General features: G+C 40.3%; 1 protein-coding gene across 4 annotated transcripts in view; it reads right to left on the reverse strand.

The window, feature by feature from the left end:
• Positions 1 to 3,414: 3,414 nt before the first annotated feature.
• Lgr5 (leucine rich repeat containing G protein-coupled receptor 5) overlaps positions 3,415 to 20,725 on the reverse strand; it is a 122,085-nt gene continuing 104,774 nt past the window's right edge. For all 4 annotated transcript variants that reach the window (XM_060378075.1, XM_060378076.1, XM_060378074.1 and 1 more), the window contains 7 exons: positions 16,648 to 16,713; positions 14,736 to 14,807; positions 12,746 to 12,817; positions 11,992 to 12,117; positions 10,889 to 11,034; positions 8,668 to 8,751; positions 3,415 to 7,372 (listed from right to left, as the gene is read on the reverse strand). In XM_060378075.1, the coding sequence (XP_060234058.1) occupies positions 6,285 to 7,372; positions 8,668 to 8,751; positions 10,889 to 11,034; positions 11,992 to 12,117; positions 12,746 to 12,817; positions 14,736 to 14,807; positions 16,648 to 16,713 (1,654 nt within the window). In that variant the 3' untranslated portion in view covers positions 3,415 to 6,284. The remainder of the gene's footprint in view (positions 7,373 to 8,667; positions 8,752 to 10,888; positions 11,035 to 11,991; positions 12,118 to 12,745; positions 12,818 to 14,735; positions 14,808 to 16,647; positions 16,714 to 20,725) is intronic.

Raw genomic sequence — 20,725 nt, forward strand, 5'->3', positions numbered from 1 at the left:
CCCTCTTCCTTGCCTCTAAAATAATGAGATCTATCTCACAGGCTGTGTCCCAATTAAATGATGTACCACACATAAGGAAGCAAACACATAAGGTCAAGCTCACATAATAACCATTATGATGGGCTGCCTATCCTATACAAACATGCCTGAAGTATATTTACTTCAACAAATAAAATAGAAAGCTATTCTTTCTCCATGCTTCTCATTAGGTGGAGCTGCATCTGTGTCATGATCCTGGCTTTGCACAGTTCTTCTCCTAAAGGACCTTCTCCAGGACAATCTGGTTGGACACTCTGGGACAGACTTTTATCCTACATGAACTAAGACACTTTCTTTCTTGAATATTTAAATTTATTTTTTATGTTTATGAGTGTGTAGATTTAAGTGTGTGTGCATCTATGTGGAGGCCAGGGGATAATGGTGTGTCATCCTGGAAACACTATTTCCAGACATCATCAAACAGCACAGGCAGAACAACCATCCTATCTGGGGAATGGGACTTTTAGAAGCTCTACTGTTCATAAAGCTTTTTGGCCTCTGCTACATTTTCTTTTTGATTATATTTATCTGCAATAGGTTCTCACTGTGAAGATCAGGCTCGCCTCTAACTCAAAGCAGTCCCCCTGTGTCAACCTCCTCAGAGCTGAGCTTGTGGCACTATGTCCCTTTCTGCCTTTTTCCTTGCCATGTTCCTTCTTCATTTTTCTCAGCATAGTGACAATTTGTCTCCTTTTTGAAACTTCAACAGATGCAATTTTGCTTCCTGCACTGCCAGTGAGAGTCAATGTTCCTTTTGACTTCTCCTTCAAGTCCCTTCCCGCTGTATTAGCAAGTTTTTTAAGTACATTTTCATATGAGTGAGTGTCTCTAATTTGAAATTTTGGGAAAACGAATGTAATAGTTCTGGTTTGAGTCAAGTGCACAGGAGACTTAATATGGTCTGTGACCAAAAAGTGTTTGTAAAATATGGGGACATGGGCTAAACAATGTCCCTAATCTCTTACCCTTAGTAAGGAGAAAAAAAAATTGTCTTAAGATCAGTGGTTTTCAACCCATGGGTCATGATCCTTAGGGAGGGGATGGGGTAGTCCAACTATCCTTTCACAGGGTCACCTAAGATAATAAAACACAGATATTTACATCACGATTCATAACAGTAGCAAAGTGACAATTAAAATAGAAGAAGAACAAAAGAAGAAGAAAAAGAAAGGCTTGTAGAGGTGGTCCAGCAGGTTTAGGCACTTGTGCACTGAAGCCTGATGAAGGAGTTCTATTCAGGAATCCTTATGGTGAGAAGACAGGCATGACTTTCACAACTTGTTTTCTCACTTCCACATGGGCACTGTGCTAATAAATAAATGAATAAAGTAAAAATTTTAAAGAGTGGATGGCACACACAGACACATGCACACCCCACAAGAAATGAGGGAGAAGAAAAAAAGGACCAGTAAGATGATTCAGCGGATGAAAATGGGTTACCACAAAGCCTGACAATCTGAGCTTGCTCCTGTGAACCCATGGAAAGAAGCTAATGTATCTGCAATCTCAACATTCCTATGGCAAGATGGGAGATAGAGATGAGATAAAAACCCGGAGGCTCTCAGGAAAGCTAGCCTGGGTACACAGTGCAGCCCAAAAGACAACCTGTGTCAAGGTGGTAGAGGAGAATTTTCCACCTTGGCTTTAGACCTCATTATGTGCACCACAGTGTGTGCGAATTAAAAACAAAACCAAACCAACTTAAGAATTGGAAGAAGGGAGTAGACAGTGGTGAGAGCCAAGGACTTTAAGCAGCTGCAGAGGAAGTGTTTTGTAGCCTCTTCGCTTTGCCGTGTTACCTTTGTTGCTGCTATTCCTGCTTTTTAGCTGCCCTTCTCATTACTGGGGAGAGACAGCAACAAAAAGCACATTTAACCCTACAATACGAGAATTCTTTTCATTGGGAGTTTCAGGGAAAAGATCGGAGTTAGTCAAAGACTGGGAAATTACATGACAGGCCTCAAACTCTACAGCAGGCCCCTGATGCCTTGAGTTAAGTTTCATGCTTTACCACTTTGTGCAGACTGGCTTCCCACTGCTTGCGATCCAGAACCGTGCCCTCCATTTATAGGACACGGATTTAATGACTGAATGTTCACGGTGAGCTTATTTTGGGTTATGTAAGTTTTCACCCATGGCTCCTTGTTCTCTAAATGAATGATTAATCCTCCATGGTATTTTCCAGGTGCTAATAAATATGACTTGTGTTTTAGTCCTAGTTCCTCATCTCTGACCTATGAAAATCACTTTTCTACTCTTTCTTCTCAACTGCCCCTACCTTTCCATCCCCCTCCCCTTCTCCTTAGACTGTTTGCCTGGATAGTTAGACTTGTCTCAGTCTCACTATACACTCCAGGCAGGCCTACAGCTGACGAGCTTCCTGCTTCAACATTCCAACTGCTAGGATTACAGGTGGCCGCACTCCTCTGACGTGTTCTTTATTAAGAAACTCCCAAGACGCCGACCTTGCTCATTCTGTAGGATTCTAAGGGGTGTGTGTGTGTGTGTGTGTGTGTGTGTGTGTGTGTGGTAAATACCTGTTAAGTACTACTTTCAAGTACTGTGATAAAAATGTAATTACACCAATTATTAATACTTCCAAGGCAACGAGCTTGGAGATACCATTTGTATTTTATTGTGAAGAATATTGAGGCTGAGAAAAGGCAAATACTAGTGTCACATACAGAGTAGTTGAATCAGCTTTTGAGTCCAGATGTATCTAGCAGCCAAGACTATTTTACTGTTTGGCCTGCTGTGATCTGCTTTTAAGAAGGTATTCAGTAAATGTAAATTTCAAGAATTCAAATACCTATTTTTTTTTTTAGTATTCCCCCCCCATTCCACCCTGACACACACACACACACACACACACACACACACACACACACACACACACCAGGTAGGGTATTCTCACTTTTCAGTTATTTTTACTTGGGATGTCATTTTCTGTCCTACACCATTTGGCACATTGCCCCACCGCCCTCACAGTGCAGGGTGTCATGTCCACAGTAATTGGCACTCCATGGAGAGTCTCCAGCTCAGTGCAATTTCCTGTTGTTGTTGTTGTTGTTGTTGTTTTGTTTTTTAACCACTTCTGCATTCAGGGAAACTAAAGTTTAAACATCTTATCCCTTAGGCATCAGACAGCCAGAGCTACACAAATGAACCCTGTCTCAAAAAACAAAAACAAAAACAAAACCCAAACAACAACAAAAAAAACATTCAATAGATAGAATTGCTGAAGAAAACCCAAACTGAAATGAAAAACTCAATACACACACATACACACACAAAACAAACCCAAAAACCAACCAAACAAACAAAAACCTCACCCATAGAATGGATCATGTTGAAAAAGGAATTAAGGCTAGAAAATAAGGAATTGGATAATTAGTCAATGTTTAATGATAATTTTTTAAAAATACATGAACAAAACATGGGAGCATCTGGGGACACCATAAAAAGGCCTCACCTTTGAACTATGGGCATAGAAGAAAAGAATATCATAGCGAAGTCATAGAGAATAATTTCAACAGAATCATATAAGTAAAAATTTCAAACCCCGAGAAATAGATGGCTATCCAGGTTAAAAACAAAACAGGTCTATCAACTTCAAATAGGTAAGCCCAAGAAACTGTTCATGACATTAAAATACTAAAAACACATAATTAAAAAAAAGTATTAAAAGCCACAAAAGTGAAAACACAAATCATTTGTAAAGGCAGGCCCATCAGAACAGCACTTGATTATTTAACAAAACCTTTAAAAGCCAGAATGGTGTGGAAAGATATACTCCCAGTTCAGAATGGTCAAGCTCCTATTCTACCCAAAGACTGATTAAGCACAGCCTGCACAGCAGGATCCCATTGACTAGGCATAACTATTGGCTGGGTTTGGGATCCAGCATATGGTTAAGTTTGAGGGAAAAGTGGAATATAGTGCCAGGAATCCTGGAAATGTGCTATAAATCTTGGCTACTTTTAGCAATAATCCTGGTGCTCATTGTATGGAACCCAGAGAGGCATAGTCAGATCCCCACTGAAGCTGCTGGTCTGACACAAGGTATTTAGAGAATTAATTACATTTCTTAGTTTTTGGGCAATGGGATGAATAGTCATAGTGCATTTCACTGTTTCCTGGGAGTGTGTGTTCTTGACATGATCATGAAATGTGTATACATTATATTTATAAATTAAACTTATAGAAATGTCATCTCCATCTCAGCAATTTAAGCTTGGTTTAGTTTTCATAAGTTTTTTAATCTAGTTATGTTTACAAATGTTTTTTTCTAATATTATTAAGAAATTTGAAACTATAAAATCTAAATCATCACTGGAAACAATAAATTACACCTCAGTTACAGGGAAGATAGTTCAGAAGCTAAAAATATATTTTGATTTATTCTCATGAAAGATTTATTTAAGATAAGTCCAATATATCTAAAGGATTAGAACACAAATATATAAAGGACATACACTAAAAATGGAAAATATTAGGAGATCTGTATGTGTCTGTATTCTCAATCAATAGACTTGAAGATATTTTTGTTTTGCAAGTCACACATTTTATTACAAATTTATTTTGTGCCCAGTAGAAAAGCAAATTTTGAATCTATTTACAAGCACTATGTATTTACATACATTATATACAATTAATGCATTTAAAGAAAATGGGCAGAGAAACAATATATTTGGAATACACCACTGTACATGGTTTATTATCATGTTCTTTAATGTCACCTACTGCAGTTCATCTGCTGCAGTAATAAATACAATTCTATATGTACACATCTTATAAAACATCTCATAAATGTATTTTTAAAAAAATTCCACATTAAAACATCTGATCAAAATAAAACATGCTTATATAAAAATAAATCTACCTAACAGCCTTTTCATTTGGGTGCAGTGAAGCGAATGAAGGCTCACAGAAGTTAAGAATAAACCCTTTCACTTTTCAAATTCAGCAATTTGTCTTAAGACATCTAACACCCGTGTTAACATGGAATAAGCAGGGAAGCAATGTTCATGTCAAGTGGTTGCTCCAAAAAGGACACTGCTAAAACCAAGCTAAATAGAAGAATAATACTTTGCCCAGCTTCTGCTGAGTCCAAAGTGCTGCGAGGCATTGTCGCTAGCACCGCAGGAGAGGGCTGTGTGAAGTTACACAGGGGACTCATGTCCTGCATTTGAGCATCTTACAATGCAACACCATTTGCGGCAATGATAACGTCTTGCCAAAAGCATGGCTCCACTCAGAAACAGAAGTCCCACAATTGTTCGCTGTCTTTCCTAGGTACACCTACCATTGGCCATGAACTTCCTGTGTTTCAGACACCAGAAATTTGAAAATGAATCAGATAAGTCAAATTTTACCTAGATGTAATTGCTTTAGGAACAATTTAAGTTAATTTTCCTTTCAAAAGCATTGCAACCAGTTTTGTTTCATCAGGAGAGGATACCTTGAGTGCTTATTTATAAAACCTAGTATGTTATGTCTATATATGAGTTAAAATGTCTCACATTATCCGTCCAAGAAACCAGGTGTCTTGGAAGGACCCTTTCAGACAAAAAGCAAAAAGACACAGAGGCATCTCTGTGTGGCCATTAAGATGAAACCCTGTGGGCAATGGAGCCTATTAAAAATCCTTATTTTTCCTTAAAACTCTCACCTTTTAAAAAAAGGAATTTGTGGATTTAAATACACCCACTGAGTCATCACTAGTGACTATGCTGGTGAAACACACCTGTAGCCTGCCACTAGTGACGGTGCTGCTGAGTTTCAAGAGAATACACTAAAAACCAGAGGGTTTCTGTTTTGAAGAACATTTCAACTTGCTTTCCTATATTGGGATCAGCCAAGTAACTTGATGGATTTACTTCTTAGCCGAACAAATTGTACAAGCAGTGTTTAGACTTATCATCATTCTCAAGTATCAGGTACCAGCTTTTCCATGCTAACGAGATGTCTATGTGTGTGTGTCTGTGTGTGTGTTTGAGACAGAGTTCCTCTGTGTAGCCCTGGTTGTCTTGGACTTAATTTATAAACAAGGCTGGTCTTGAACTCACAGAGATCCGCCTGCCTCTGCCTCCCAAATGCTGGGATTAAAGATGTGTGCCACCATAGCCGGATGTCTACTTGGGTGTTAAGCCAGGTTTCAGCTCAGATTTTTTTTTAAGCTACTGGTCTGATATAAATTGTTTTTCAGGTTTCCAACTTTTAGAAACTTTCCTCTCACATATTAACTAGAGACAAGGAACAAATGCTACTGAAGAAAGGTGACAGCTTTCAGTCATTGGATAAGCTGGTGTTGACCCAGAATTGGAAGGCAAGTCGTAGGCTATGCTGGCATGGGTAAAGGCTACCAAGGCTTGGGTTGAGTCACAGGACCGTTTCTCAACATCGTCAGAGTTTAGGGACAGCAGACTTGGGTGTTTTGATCTTGTCCAGAAATGGGTTTGCTTTCCCAGGCTGCCCATATCCTCCTTAAAATGGGGGTTGAAGACAATGTAGAGAAGGGGATTGAGACATGCAGGGAGTGGGGCAACCACTAGAAGTATAAACTTAATTACTTCGGGACTGATAAACGTGAGGTTTAGCAAAGAGGAGAAGGATAAGAAAGCCACAGGGCAGTAAAGGATACAGTTGGTGAAGAGCAGCAGGGCAATGTGCTTTACCATAGAGCAGTCCCAAAGATTCTCCAGATCTCCTTTCTCCAGATTGCAGTAGAGCTTGGTGTAGGCAATGGTCATTATGAGGAAACAGAGGGAGTTGAGCAACACAAGAGCTACCATGTAGCCTGTGGTGCTGGGCTCCCCAAAGGGCAAAGGCAGGCACAGTGGGGAGGCATTGTACTCACTGCCTCCTAGCAAGGGGACCGTGGCAATGGTCAGGGCCAAGAGGATGCACAGCAAAATGATTGCTTTCAGGCTAGAAAGGGGAGTTTTCATTTCAAACTTTGAAGGACACTTGACAGAAAAACCACGTTCCAGCGCTGCCAGAGTGAGCAGGAAGACGGATGATTCGGAAGCAAAAATGGACAAGAAACCAACGACTTGGCAACCAAGGCCGTCTTCCCACCATGCACCGTGCTGAGCGAAACTACCGAATGTGAACGCATCCACGCCAGCCAGCACAGCACTGGGGACTCCCATGACCATGTTCACTACCGCAATCACCCCAATTAGCAGTTTTATGGAAGAGATGTACAGAGGGGCTCTGAACACTGTCCAGGTCACCAAGGCATTGCAGGAAAGCGCCAGCACTGCTGCAGTCCATACTCCGGTTCTGATCAGCCAGCTACCAAACAGGTGCTCACAGGGCTTGAAGGGACCTGAGTGTGGAAGGAAGAGAGAGGCTGTATCATATTGGGTTGATTGATGTAGCAAACGTGCGTGCGATGAGACAGAGCTTAGTAACAGGCATCGTAACCACAGTGCCCGCATGACGTGCTCCTCTTTCTTAAGCCGGGGAGACGACCACCTTGGACATTCTACGGCATGGACCGACTGATGCCCCAGGTCCATGCGTTCCCAGGTTCTTGTGTTCCCAAAGGATATATAGAAAAATAAAACTGGGAAACTTCAATCCCAAGACACAGCAGTGTGGGCAGTGTGAAAAGCCAGATCATCTTGACTACTCACTAAGACTTTTAGAATGGCTTCTGTAGCTCCACAGCCCTGAAAAGAGACGCCTAGGGAAACAGTTCACATGCTACACAGTGTGGGTAGCAGGAGTGTACATTATATGGAAATCTTAGGAAGCAAGGAACACGTTTATGGGGACTTTTCTTTTTTTTAAGGAATAGAACAGTTTAATGAACTGAATATTTAAAAAAAACCTCATCTTTATACTATTATTTTCACATTTTTTAAAAGACAGGGTCTCTTTACATAGCTCTAGCTGTACTGAAACTGTATAGACCAGGCTAGCCTTGAGCTCAGTGAGACCACCTGTCTCTACCTCCTATGTGTAGGGCAGGGACTATAGGAGTGCAAGGAAAGTTATCTATCTATCTATCTATCTATCTATCTATCTATATTATTTATACATTTTTCTGCCTGCATGCCAGAAGAGGGCACCAGATCTCATTACAGATGGTTGTGAGCCTCAATGTGGTCGCTGGGAATCGAACTCAAAGCCTTTGGAAGAAGAGCCAGTGCTCTTAACTTCTAAGACATCTCTCCAGCCCCCAAGTCAAGACTGTTGAGCATGTTAAACAATTCATCCTTGGGCTAAATCCCCAGTCCCTAAATGGATTATTATAAATCTAAATTTACAAAGATCTAAGTTATTAAAATTTATTCATTATATAAGGCAAGACTATGGGTACTAATTCAAGTAGCAATATTGTCTTTTGTATATTACAAAGGCATATTAATTATATATGCCTTTGAGTACATGCTAACTCTTTAGGTTGTATCAACCCGAATCCACAGTTCCCCACGAAAGTTCTCTGTGTGAATGGAGAATGACTCTAGGGAGTTGAAGCTTGTGTTTTATAAGTTCTGATTGTCAGGGACAGTGATGAGTCACGAGGGGGCAGAGATTTTGTTTCCTTCGGAAGAGCAGCCTCAGAGTTCAAGTTGTGCTAATACCAAAGCAGTTTCTGATGTCTTTCTTTCTCACCTGGAGAAGGTGAGCACTGCACTGAATGGAGGGCTTTCAGGTCTTCCTCAAAGTCAAGCAGGAAATCTTCAAGGTCCCGCTCATCTGAAGGAATGAGAAATCCTGGAATGATTAGTTCTGTCTTTCTACTCAAGGAACCGAAGGCAAGGCTGCAGTTAGAAAGGTCCTTGTTGATGTTCTATTCAGTCTACTCTGTCCCTGCTCCAGCATAACTGAGGGTGAGGAGGAATGATCCCACACTCTAGGTTAAAATACCTAAGTCCAGCTGGTCTCAGGGGCAAATGCCTGCAAACCCAGCTCTCGGGAAAGCAGAGGCAGGTGAATCTCTGTGAGTTTGAAGCCAGCCTGGTCTACAAAGTGAGTCCAGGACAGCCACAGCTATGTTGAGACACCCTGTCTCGAAAAAACAAGGCCTCTGATTCTTTTGTTCCCTGGAGCTTGTGATGGTCTTAAATTTCACAGACCTAAATCCAGTGCAGAAACCACATTTTATCCAGCTTTCTAGGGACTGGGTATGTAGCTTAGCGGTAGAGTAAATTAACATGTTCAAAGTTTGACATCCAACGTCCCTCAGAACCCCTCTTTATGATGGAGGGAGGAGTGACCCAATTTCCTACAACTGCAATAGCTCCAGTACAAAGGTTCTAGGCTACTATCTCTGGCCACAAGATGGAAAAATCAGTATTGGTGTTCCTTGGGGGATTCTGAACTACAAAAGGCAAAGCAGTGATGAGGTGCTTGGTTTAGAAAACTATCAAAAAAAGGGGGGGGAGTTCTAATTTAATACATTTTTCTTAATATACATTTTCTTGGTTTTGTGTAAGATTTGTGCTTCAATATTCTCTCTGTCTCTCTCTCTCCTCTCTGTGTGGGTGTGTGCACGTGAGCGTGTGATCACTCAAAGGAACATATGTGGATGTTCCAGGTAGGTGTTGGGATGCTCAGGCACTTTCCTTCTTCATCTTCTGAGACAAGGTCTCTCACTGCATCCAGAGCTCACTCATTCAGCTGGGCTGGCTGATCATCTGGTTATTTCCTATCTGCATCTTTCAGCGCTAAGATTACAGGTGCCAGCTGCCACATGCCACTTTTTTCTTTTTTAATGTGGGTGTTGGAGGTCTGTACTTGGCACTCTTTTTTTACTCGCTTGGCCACCTCCCCATCTCTGGCCTCACTAATTTCTCAAAGTCTTTGTTGTTATCTTGATGTGCGGCTTCTGGTTGAGAATCACTGAGCTTGAAAATAAATTCCACAAAGGACATTAGTGCTATTAGGTAGTCCCAGGGGCTGATGTAGTGTCTGGAACATAATGGGCTCTACATTTTTAAATTCTTAATTTTTAGCGAATAAACCCAGGCGAGATTAGAGTTGATGGGGCAGGAAGAGGCGAAACTAAAAGAGCAAGGTTGTGTGACCTAAAACAAACAAACAAAGAAACAAAGAAACAAGCAAACAAGCCTGTTTGTTCCTTCAACTCTGATAGGTGTATGGACAGGTTAAGGAAACTTGAAGACAGGCTGAATTACACTCGGGAATCAACAAATCACTAAGGCCCTAAGAATGAGAAACTGTTCTGTTAGACCCTGTGGGAACTCGCAAGGCTGGCAGGGAGTGCAGAAGGTGCTGCCCAAGGCGCCTCTTCCCACAGGTGTGGTGGATACATTGCTTTCTGCTTAAGTAACGTCTTACTGCAACCAAAGCCAAGGGCTCTACAGACATGATCTCATTCCACCTTCCTGACAGATACCCCTGTGGGGGACTAGAAGAACACAAGTTAGAATTAGCTGGTTGAGAAACTGAATTCTTAGGCCCTTCTGCTGAAATACGGAGGAATTAAAAAAAAATGTCTGTCCACCCACCCCCTTTCTCCAGAGCCCCCAAAATAAGCATGGACTTTTCTCATTCAGAGAAAGAAGTACAGAAGGATATTTGAAAAAAAAATGATAAGATACTTTTAAAAATGTATGGAAATATTGATACAGTAATGACTATTGATATACTGTGTCTGCTAAGGAGAATCTAATTAAAATAAAAATGCCAAGATTCCCTCCATAGAATAGGTGAATAGAATTCTTTCTGTTTTTGTGAGTTTTTACAAAGTAATGTTGTTCTCCATTTGCTGCTGTGATTACCCAGGGCCTCCTGAACTTTTGATAGTCTACTTAATAACTTTTCAAGACCTTTCTGGCTACAATTTCCTCACCATGACAGTAGTTCTTACCTTGAACTTGAAATAACCCAGCATCTTTCTTATGAAGGTCATCCACACTGCTGTTATCACCTTTACTCCACTGATTAGAAATTTTATAAACATTCTCACACACACCAAATGCACAACACTGGTAAGCATAAGGCATTTCTATAATCCTTTAAAGAAAAGAGACAAAACAAAAAAATACATACGTTAAAAAAAAGATGATTTATGAAATATAATGTTTATCTTTTTATCCAGTGATTCTACTTTTGGAGTTTAGTCTAAATCAATAGCCCAAGATATAAGCTATTTGTACAAAGGTATTAATTCTAATGATACTTAGAACCACAGTTATTAAAATTTACCATCATGAAATGTTTATAGTTGTGGAGGTTGAGTGAGGTGATTTAAGTGATCAAAAATTTCCACAATAAAATGGTTAAAAAAATGAATGGTCAGAAAATTATGGCAAACTTATGGTAAGTACTAAAATATGCCATAAATTTCTATGCATACTTAGATTCCAATAACTTAAGCGATGTAAAACACAGCCTAGAAATAAACAACATAAAAATGTTGCTTAAGGTGGCATTTTAAAATATACTTTTCTCTTTTCCATACTATCTTTTGGGGGCGTTATTACTTTCTTAGTTTTAAAAATACGCAGACAGTGTTGTGGTTTAATATACAGAACCTTTAAGACATTCCTGTATTGTTAATAAGCATGGCAGTTTTAAAGAGCACCGCTTCCTCTAACAAGCATTGAGTTAGTACATTTTATTAGAACATATACATGCTAGATGAATGCAAAATTGTAAGCAGAAGTGCAGTACTGTTACAGTGTTATTTAATTACATGGCCCAGTATATATCCCACGGATCAATGCTTTTTAAACTCTTTCCACGAACTCTGTGATTCCAGGAAACATCTTTGAGAGGGAAAGGAAATTTGGTCAGGAAGACAGTTTCCCACTTCAGGCCTGTCCTAACAGTGTTCTAGGGGTGGGGACTGAGGGCATGAAATGCAATTCAGAAGGGTCTCATGACCTCATCAATTTAGAAGCCACTATACCATGTCTATTCTTTCACATGACCACAAATGTATCTTGTTAGTTTTAACGACAAACTCACTTGAGCTCTGGGAAGTTTGCCGACGGTATCAGGCTCTGTAAGGCAAGGTTCCCTGTTAATTTTAAGTGAGTCAAACCATGTAACCCAGTTACAGGGAAAGACGACAGGAAGTTGGATGATAGGTCCCTGCAAAACATCAAACAATTAGCTTTTAGTAGTTTACATCGGCATAAAATGTTCCTGTTTACAAAAGCAGCCTAAAGACAATTAAACTGCTGAATAAAAGCTTCTATGCGGGCTCTTTACTTTTTAATGGTAAAGCTAACCGTTTCGGTTTGAGTTTCTGAATGCTTTTCTATTTGCAATCAGCACTGCAGGGGCACATGTTTTAAGTGCATCAAAATTGTTCTATATTTGGCCTCATTTGACAAGTGGGGCCCTCTAAAATCAAGGGGGGGATACATATTTATTTGAAAAGTGATAGGAAGGAGTAGTAAAAAGCTTAGGAGTTTATTTCCCTTCTTCCCCTCTTCTGTCAGAGAGAGGAGGAGCGGGAGAGAAGAAATGAATTGTCATCTTATCCCATTCTGCCTGATTGCTCAGCAAAAATGGACAATTCCAGTTGGATAAACATCCGCAGCTGTCACCCGCTCTTCAGTTATCCACAGAAGGGCTCCTCTGGCCCAGGAGTTTACAAAGTCACATTGTGCATGGGGGTGTGCATGTGACTTCAAACAGCTACCATTTTCACTAACTAAACGGTTCCTCATCATTGAAAGCTATCACACGAACAAGAAACGAAATAAACACTCACAGCTTTATCAGAGATGGCAACGTAGAAAACGCACTGGGGTGAATAATGGCAATTTTATTCCAAGCTAAGTTCCTATTTTGTTTAAGAAAAAAAAAAAAAAGACAAATGAGAGGATTATGTTAAAAAGAACACGTGGCATTTTATCACATCCAATATCTACCGGATTTAATTTCTATTCATATGAGGAATAGCCAGCTTATCAAATTCTCCTTCAGATAAAGATGAGGTGGCATGAAAATGACTAAAGATAGAACTTTAAATCAACCCTGTTTGTGGTAATCAGTAGATATTTTAGTTCTTCTTCTCTTTTTGTTAAAAAAGTTGACTTTAACACGGATGTAAGACTTTGTTATGGCTTTTCTAAAATGAGTGGAGATAGTCTTCCTCTGACAAGAAAGCACATTTGAAATTAGGAAATGGTTCTGGAAACACAGTGAAACTCAACCCACAATTTGCACATGCCGCCTACACCCGTTAGGCCCCTAAACATGTCTGTTTAAGAGATGTTTTCAAGAAAATTCTCAGTAACAGATACAGGCAGGTCAATTCCTGACAGGGATATAAGCACAACAGGAGAAAACATACGTTAGAAATAAATAAAATCCTTCAAAGCAAGGAAAATATTTTAGGGAGAAATGAAATCTCTCTGCCACACATACATGATGAAGTAGAGATAATTTAGCAGGAATAAAATCATTAGCAATACTCCAGCCAGTTCTCGCCAGAGACAGGAACTTCCACATTTTTAAAAAAGAACAATGAATTTAAGACCCTCCCCCTTCCTCTCCTCCTTCCTTGGTGCCAGGGATCAAAGCCAGAGTCTTGCCAATGCTGGAAGAGGCTCTTCTGCTGAGATTTTATTTATGAATGTCTAAGACATTCAGTAATATGTCATAGATATTCAATCCAAATGTCATCCACCATGTTCTTTTGAGACAGGGTCTCTTCTCACTGACCTTGAGCTTGCTTCACTACACTGACCTAGCTGGCCAGTAAGCCCTGTCCCTGTCCTTTCAGTGCTGAGAGAACAAGCACATGCAACTGTGCCAGGCTTTTCACGTGGGTCTGGGAACTGAACTTGGGTCCTTGTGCTTGTACGGACTGAACGGCTTTTAACATTTTAGACCATAATGCAAAATTAAATACTTATATACTGATTGCCTGGGGAAGAAAAGCAATTTCTAGTCATTTGTACTGAAACCATAATAGGTTTTTCTTTTTTTCTTTTTAAAGATTTATTTATTTTATGTATATGAGTGTTCTAATCTACATTTACACCTGCCAGAGGATGGAATTCGTTCACATTACAGATGGTTGTGAGCCACCATGTGGTTGCTGGGAATTGAACTCAGGACCTTTGGAAGAGCAGACGGTGCTCTTAACTGCTGAGCCATCTCTCCAGCCCCATAATAGGTTTTTCTAAAACAGATTCCCAGGTTCTATTCTCCAGGCTGCAGACAGGAGTGTTATGCCTTAGAGCAGGTTGACCTTTCTTTTTCTTTTTCTTTCTTTCTTTCTTTCTTTCTTTCTTTCTTTCTTTCTTTCTTTCTTTCTTTCTTTTTTTTTAAATAATCAAGAGTGCATTTTAAAGGATTGGTTGAGAGCATAATCACAGCCCATTTTTAATTTTTAAGAATTTATCTTTTAAGAGAGGATATTGCTATGTAGCCTTGGCTAGTCTGGAACTTGCTGTGTAGACCAGACTGGTCTCAAACTCATGGAGATCTACTTGCCTCTGTCTTACATGTACTTTGACTAAAGCTATATACACAATGCGGATACAAATGTACTACTTCTAAATTTTTTTTTTCCCTGGAAATTGTGAGGAGCAAAATATTTGACTTTTTTTCTTCCTTTCTTTTCTTTTTTCAAAAAATATAACAGAAAACAAATGTACGGTGGTACAACAGTAAAAGCACACGGTGAAAAAAATTGTGGAGATCCAGCAGAGAGTAGTCAGTGCTCTGGGGTGCGGGAGGTGGGTACTCACAGAGATCGGAGGTTAAGCAACTGCTGAAAAGTGCCACCTTTAATTTCATATATCTCGTTATGCCGCAGGTCGCTGAAAAGAAAGACGTCAGAGTTAATGTTTCCAACAGACTTCAGAGAATTTTTCTCACTAGGATTCCGTGTCCTTAATCTGAGCAGCAGAGGACTATCTTACAGGAAGTGTGACTATCTCTCAATCAAGAGAATGGTTTTTGTTTAACAAAAACATGGCGTTTTTTACGTTCAGATAAGGATTGCCTGCCTCTCTTTCAGAGAAGTGGTTCCCTCAAGAGAGTATAAAACAATGCCTACACACACTGTCATTGTTCATTGAGAACAATGATGGCTTAGCAAGCATGAAGGCTCAGGTTCTGTCCCCAGCACGGCATAAACCAAGAGTGAAAGTGCATGTCTATAATCCCAGCCCTCAGGAAATGGAAAGAGGAGGCTTGTAAGTTCAAGGTCACGCTTGGCTATGAGGCCAGACTGGGACACAGGAGACCCCTTCTCAAAAGACAAAACAGATTTCAGCTGTAAAAGTGCTTGCCACATAAGCCTGTTGACTTAAGTTTGATTCCCCCTGGTCCCTGGAATACAAGTAAGGGTGGAAGGAGAGAAGTCACTTCACAAAGTTGTCTTTTGATTTCTACATGTGTGGCCTTGTTCATGTACACCTGTCCTCTTTCCTCCTGCCTCTGACATGCCCAGGCACGTGTGTGTACATGCACACTCACACGCTCACACACACTAAAGAACAATACAAAAAAGTATTTGGGGGCTGGAGAGATGGCTCAGAGGTTAAGGGCACTGACTGCTGTTCCAGAGAGGTCCTGAATTCAATTCCCAGCAACCATTTGGTGGCTCATAACCATCCACAATGAGATCTGGTGCCCTTTCTGGCATGCAGGCAGACCACTGTATACATAATGAATAAATAAATCATACCAAAAATAAAAATAAAAGTATTTGAGGACACTATTCCCCCCCACTATTTCCTAAGCCCTTATTGTACTTATTAAAGGTCTTTGGAGGTGTCAAATTTATTTTTGATTATGTGTCTGTGAGTGGGTATGTGCCTGTGAGTGCTGTTGCCTGTGGGGACCCAAGGAGTTGGACCCTTCATGCTGGAGTTATAAGTGGTTGAGAGCTGCTGAATGTGGGTGCTGGTCTCTGGGAGAGTACTATGTCTTCTTAACTGCTGAGCCACCTCTCCATCCCCCCAAATCTCTACATGAAATGAGTTCATGTTTTCTTCCTTCACCACCCAAAGGCTCTGAGAGAAAAACCAAGTGATGTGGCCAATGTTTTGTGGAAGAAGTAGTGTTAAAAGAGGAACTCCGAAGTGCGTAAGATAAGCCCACGGAACCTGAAGGCACAAATGTGTTAAGTTCTGTGGAGGTGACTCTCATGAAACAAACCCAAGTTTTGCCATATTCAAAAGTCGAGCCACCCACTGGCAGCGTGAGTCTTGTTGTATTTGAAAAAAGAAAGACAACTTAGCCCATGAGCACACATCTGTAACCGCAGCTCTTGGGAGGCAGAGATAAGAAGGCATAGGAGGAGATCAAGGCCAGCATCACCTACATAGTAAGTGTGAGGTCAGCCTGGGTTTCATGAGACCTTGACTGCATAAAAAAAGAAAAAGCTTCCAAGCTCAGATGCACCCGATTCCTTATTACACTGAGTTGAAAAAAACAAACGAGAAAATCGATGTTGCAGCACAAGGATGAGAAAGGTACTGCTTCCAAACTCTCTGGGCAATCTCCACTCGCACACCTCACGTGTGTAAAAAGGACAAAGGCCAGGACGTTGCCTCTGAGCCACAGGGTGGAATAGCCAATGATGCTGAAACCCGTAAGTTTTGACTTTTGGTTTACTCGTGCTGAGTTACTTAGAGACTTCCAAAGACGTACATTTTCTGAAGTTTTTGGCAGCCTGACAGACTGGGTAAGTCTTTGAGCAGGTTGTAAGACAGATCTCTGAAAAGCAAAAGGTGCAAAAGAGAAAAATCTGTTACACATTCATCTTAAGGGGATGCATGTTCCTCTTCAAAGCCCTCAAGATGTCCTGCCCCACAAAGGCAGGCTCTGGACAGTTTTACAGCATTGACACACAGCAGGTAGATACAGGGATTATTGGATTAGGCACCAGGCTCAAATATTTACTGAAATGTAACTGCTATACTTCTTTAATTGATTTAAATAATTTACTTAATGAATTTATTTATTTTGTTAGTGATGATCTACATGTTCTAGCTATTATCTTACTGAAATGGGTACAGATGAAATTAAATAACTGGGCCCCCGTCTCTGGAAGCTGCTATTTCTCTACTAACACAAGTCATTGCTGGTTCTTTCCTAATCAACTTAAAAACAAAACCCAACCATTCAAAACATAGCACTAACTTTGAAATCAATCACCATGAGGGGGGAAATCTAAGAGGATTCAGCCAAAACTCAACAAATTACAGAATAACAGAAACATCTGGACATATTTATACTGTAATACAACCAATCTAAAACAAGCTATGGTAATTTGCAGAAAGTTAAAAAACGAAAAAAAGAAAGAAAGGAAATTGGTAGATAAGGTAACGTAGAGGTAAAAAAGTAATCTTGTCTCATGTTTTGAAAGCTATCAGCTAATCAACTAACCATTTTCATGCTTGATTCTAATTCTTAAAACCACCACAACAACTGGAAAAAAGTCAGTATTATTTTCTAAGAGTCTTTTCAATTATTCTACCCTTATAATTGAACAACTTGTCCTACATTTATTGAATGAATGGGTTTTATATAGGAAGAGTTTAATTATTATATATAAATAACTCAAAGAAGCTGTCTATAAATACACATTTTTACACTATATACAAACTTGCATAAAAACATTAGATGTTTGAAAGATCATACCCTTTCCTCTAAACAAACAAACAAAAAAATTTACCAAAGCAAATAAATGAAAAACCTGAACATCTATATAAGACATATCATATACCATATGTTTTGAAAAGAAGTGACTGTATAAAAATGGACACTTCTATTATCAAAGATGGTAATGATTCAACCCATTAATTTCTGCAGGATTCTCAGGGAGCCCATCGTTTCTTGTGTTCATATTGTGTAGCCCAGGCCGGTGTTGAACTTGGGCTCTTCCTGCCTCAGCTCCCCAGGGATTGGGATCACAGGCTAAGCCACCAGGCTGTTTTCTCATCCTCATGTATATTTTAGTAGGGAGTATGGAAGGCCTTGTGCAGAAGGACATAGTATTGTACTTTGTTTACATTTCACTTAAAGATTTCAGGGTTAACGTGGACCAAGCATTTCTTGTACAGAGGCGCCATGTTTATACCTTTACTCAAATTATTTCTGTGATCACCTTATGACAGTGACGCTGTGGGTAGCTTCCTACAGTATGGAACGACTTATGTAAGATTGTCAGCTAGTAAGTGGAAAACACACATATAGCCTCAAAGGTGGAGTAGGTGATTTCTATGAAGGGGAAGTAAGATGGGAATAATAAACACTCACAATGAAATCTCATATATTAATGAACAACAATACAGACTGTAGCTCTCAGATCAATGCTTCCAGAAGACCCATAGTAGAGATCAAGGTCCAAGGTTCTAGTCTCAAAAGATCAATTTCTCTTAGTGTGCTGGCCTGAGCTCTTATTGATGTTTGTTTTGGTTTTCTTCTTAGAAGAGAAGATACCTCCATTGTGTATTTTTTTGTGGGTGGAACTTTGAAAATGGCAATACGTATCAATAAGTACATACACATATTTCAGGCTCCAACAAGAAGAGATAGTATCTTCTCTGCCTGTTCACTTGCCCGAGACAGACCTATTATGTCATCCAGATCGCTCTGGAGTTTCACTGTTTCTCAAACTAGCCTCCAACTTGTGGTCCTTCTACATGACTTTCTTTACTGCTAAGACTTTAGGCATGTGCTACCACCTCACTTAAAAAATATCTTGGAACTGGAAAGATGGCTCAGTTAGTAAATTGACTGTGACATAAAGGCAAGGCAGGAGAATTCCTGGGGTTTGCTAGCCTATGATTCTTGCTTAGTGAGGAGACCTTGTCTCAAGGAACTAAGATGGAGGGGTTGGAGAGATGCCTCAGTCGCTAGTGCCCCTGAATGCACCTTAGAGAGAACTGGTTGTCACAAGCTGTCCTTTGATCTTTATACGCACATACTCTGTGGCACACATGTGTGCACACTTACGCCTATACAAATACATAAATGTAAAAAAAAAAAAATAAGGTGGAGAGAGACTGAGGGAGACATCCCGTGTGGACCTCTGGCATCCGTAGGCATGTGCACTTATATGTGCACACATACACACATGTAAATACCACACTCCCAAAAGAAGCACTATTTTGCTGAAAGAGTAATGACATAGGAAATGTGTAGAAGAGTCAACAATTGGCAGAGCACCTACCACATCTTAAATTCTGCTCTAAGGGTTTGACATGTCATTATTTAATCCTTATGACGACTCTCTGAGGGAAGCGACGCCTTCATTTTATCGACTGGGAAACTGAACCGCAGAGGGAAAAGGACGTGCTACTTTCTAGGGAGCTTAGACCAGGAAACCGCACTCTGAGGCCCTTGTTTCAAACTGGTTTGCCAATTGGGCTTCATTTGTTTACGTTTTCCTGGACCTGGCTGTTTACTGTTTGTTCCCTACACAGCATAGAGGAGACAGACACGATTTAAACACTGTCTCCAGCTACAGGATGTGAAATCCTTCTTATGGCACTGATCTGTTAGCTGTGAAAACCAGTAAGCGTACCTTCTACTAGTTTCATTAAAAAATGGAAATGCTGGACTGGAGAGACGATTCAGTAGTTAAGAGTACTGGCTGCTCTTGGTGAGGACCAATACCTGAAGTTGTCATCTGACCCCAACACGTGTGCTGGGGCATTAGTGTACCAACCCTTATGCATGTGAACATACACATACAAGATAAAAGTGAACAAAACATTTGGTTGCTTTCTTGAAACGAGACTTTGATAAATGTAGCCAGGGTTCTTAGTTCCTTTGTCTGTAGCTCCTCCTCATAGGAAAATAGGGGCTATAAGGACAAGGCTTGCTTTTTATGCTTCCCTTCAGACATGTGCAGTGACGAAGCATCCTGTGTGCGGCTACTGCACACCAAGCCACCGAGCATCTGCAGTGACAGGGCAGCCTGAAGAACACGAGGAAGCGCAGGATCAGTCATGCAGTGGAGAGCCCCATCTTACATAGCTTCTGCACTGTGCTGGTTCAGCTGCTAAGAGAAGCCTGTGCTGAAATAAAGGCCGGCTGTTTGTGATAGATGTTTATTCCATAAGAGAAGAACCATTTTATAAGAGAGTGAGGGTCCTTTTAGTAAGTTCTACCAATGCTTGGGAGGACAAGAGGGTTGTGTGGAGTTAAGGAAAAACAAAAACCAAAACCACAAGACAGAATGTGAAAACAAGGCTATTAAAATCCCTATAAACTACTTTTTATGACCCATAGGAGAGGCAGGGGCAATATGGGATTTGAGGCAATAGAAATAACATTCAAGCTGATTGGTTATCAGATGGAACACTAGAATACACTCTCTATAACTGTACCAAAAAATGTTTAGTCTTTCTCTATCAAAGTTGGTGCCTTATTTTTGACATTAATATTGGGTTGTTGATCCATTATGCTATTTTATTTATTTTAGTCTATTTAGAAGAGGAAATGCAGTTTTGTCTTTTTTTTTTTTTTTTTTTTTTTGGCTTGTTCACATTCATTTTCTGAAGGGAAGTGCATGCCAACTATAACTCTAACAAGCAGCTGCATTTGAAAACAGAGATATGCTATCATGGCTACTAGTTTATGGCTGGGAGCCTGGCCCAAAGGAGGCAAAGGGGGAACTATGACCTTCTGGAGACCTTTGAGGAAAGAACTTTCTCCTCATTTCCAAGGCCTGTCAAGATACTGTCTGCCATTTTACCCCTAAATGGAAGTTGCCTGT

Source organism: Meriones unguiculatus, chromosome 2, assembly GCF_030254825.1.
Source record: "Meriones unguiculatus strain TT.TT164.6M chromosome 2, Bangor_MerUng_6.1, whole genome shotgun sequence".
NCBI lineage: Eukaryota > Metazoa > Chordata > Mammalia > Rodentia > Muridae > Meriones > Meriones unguiculatus.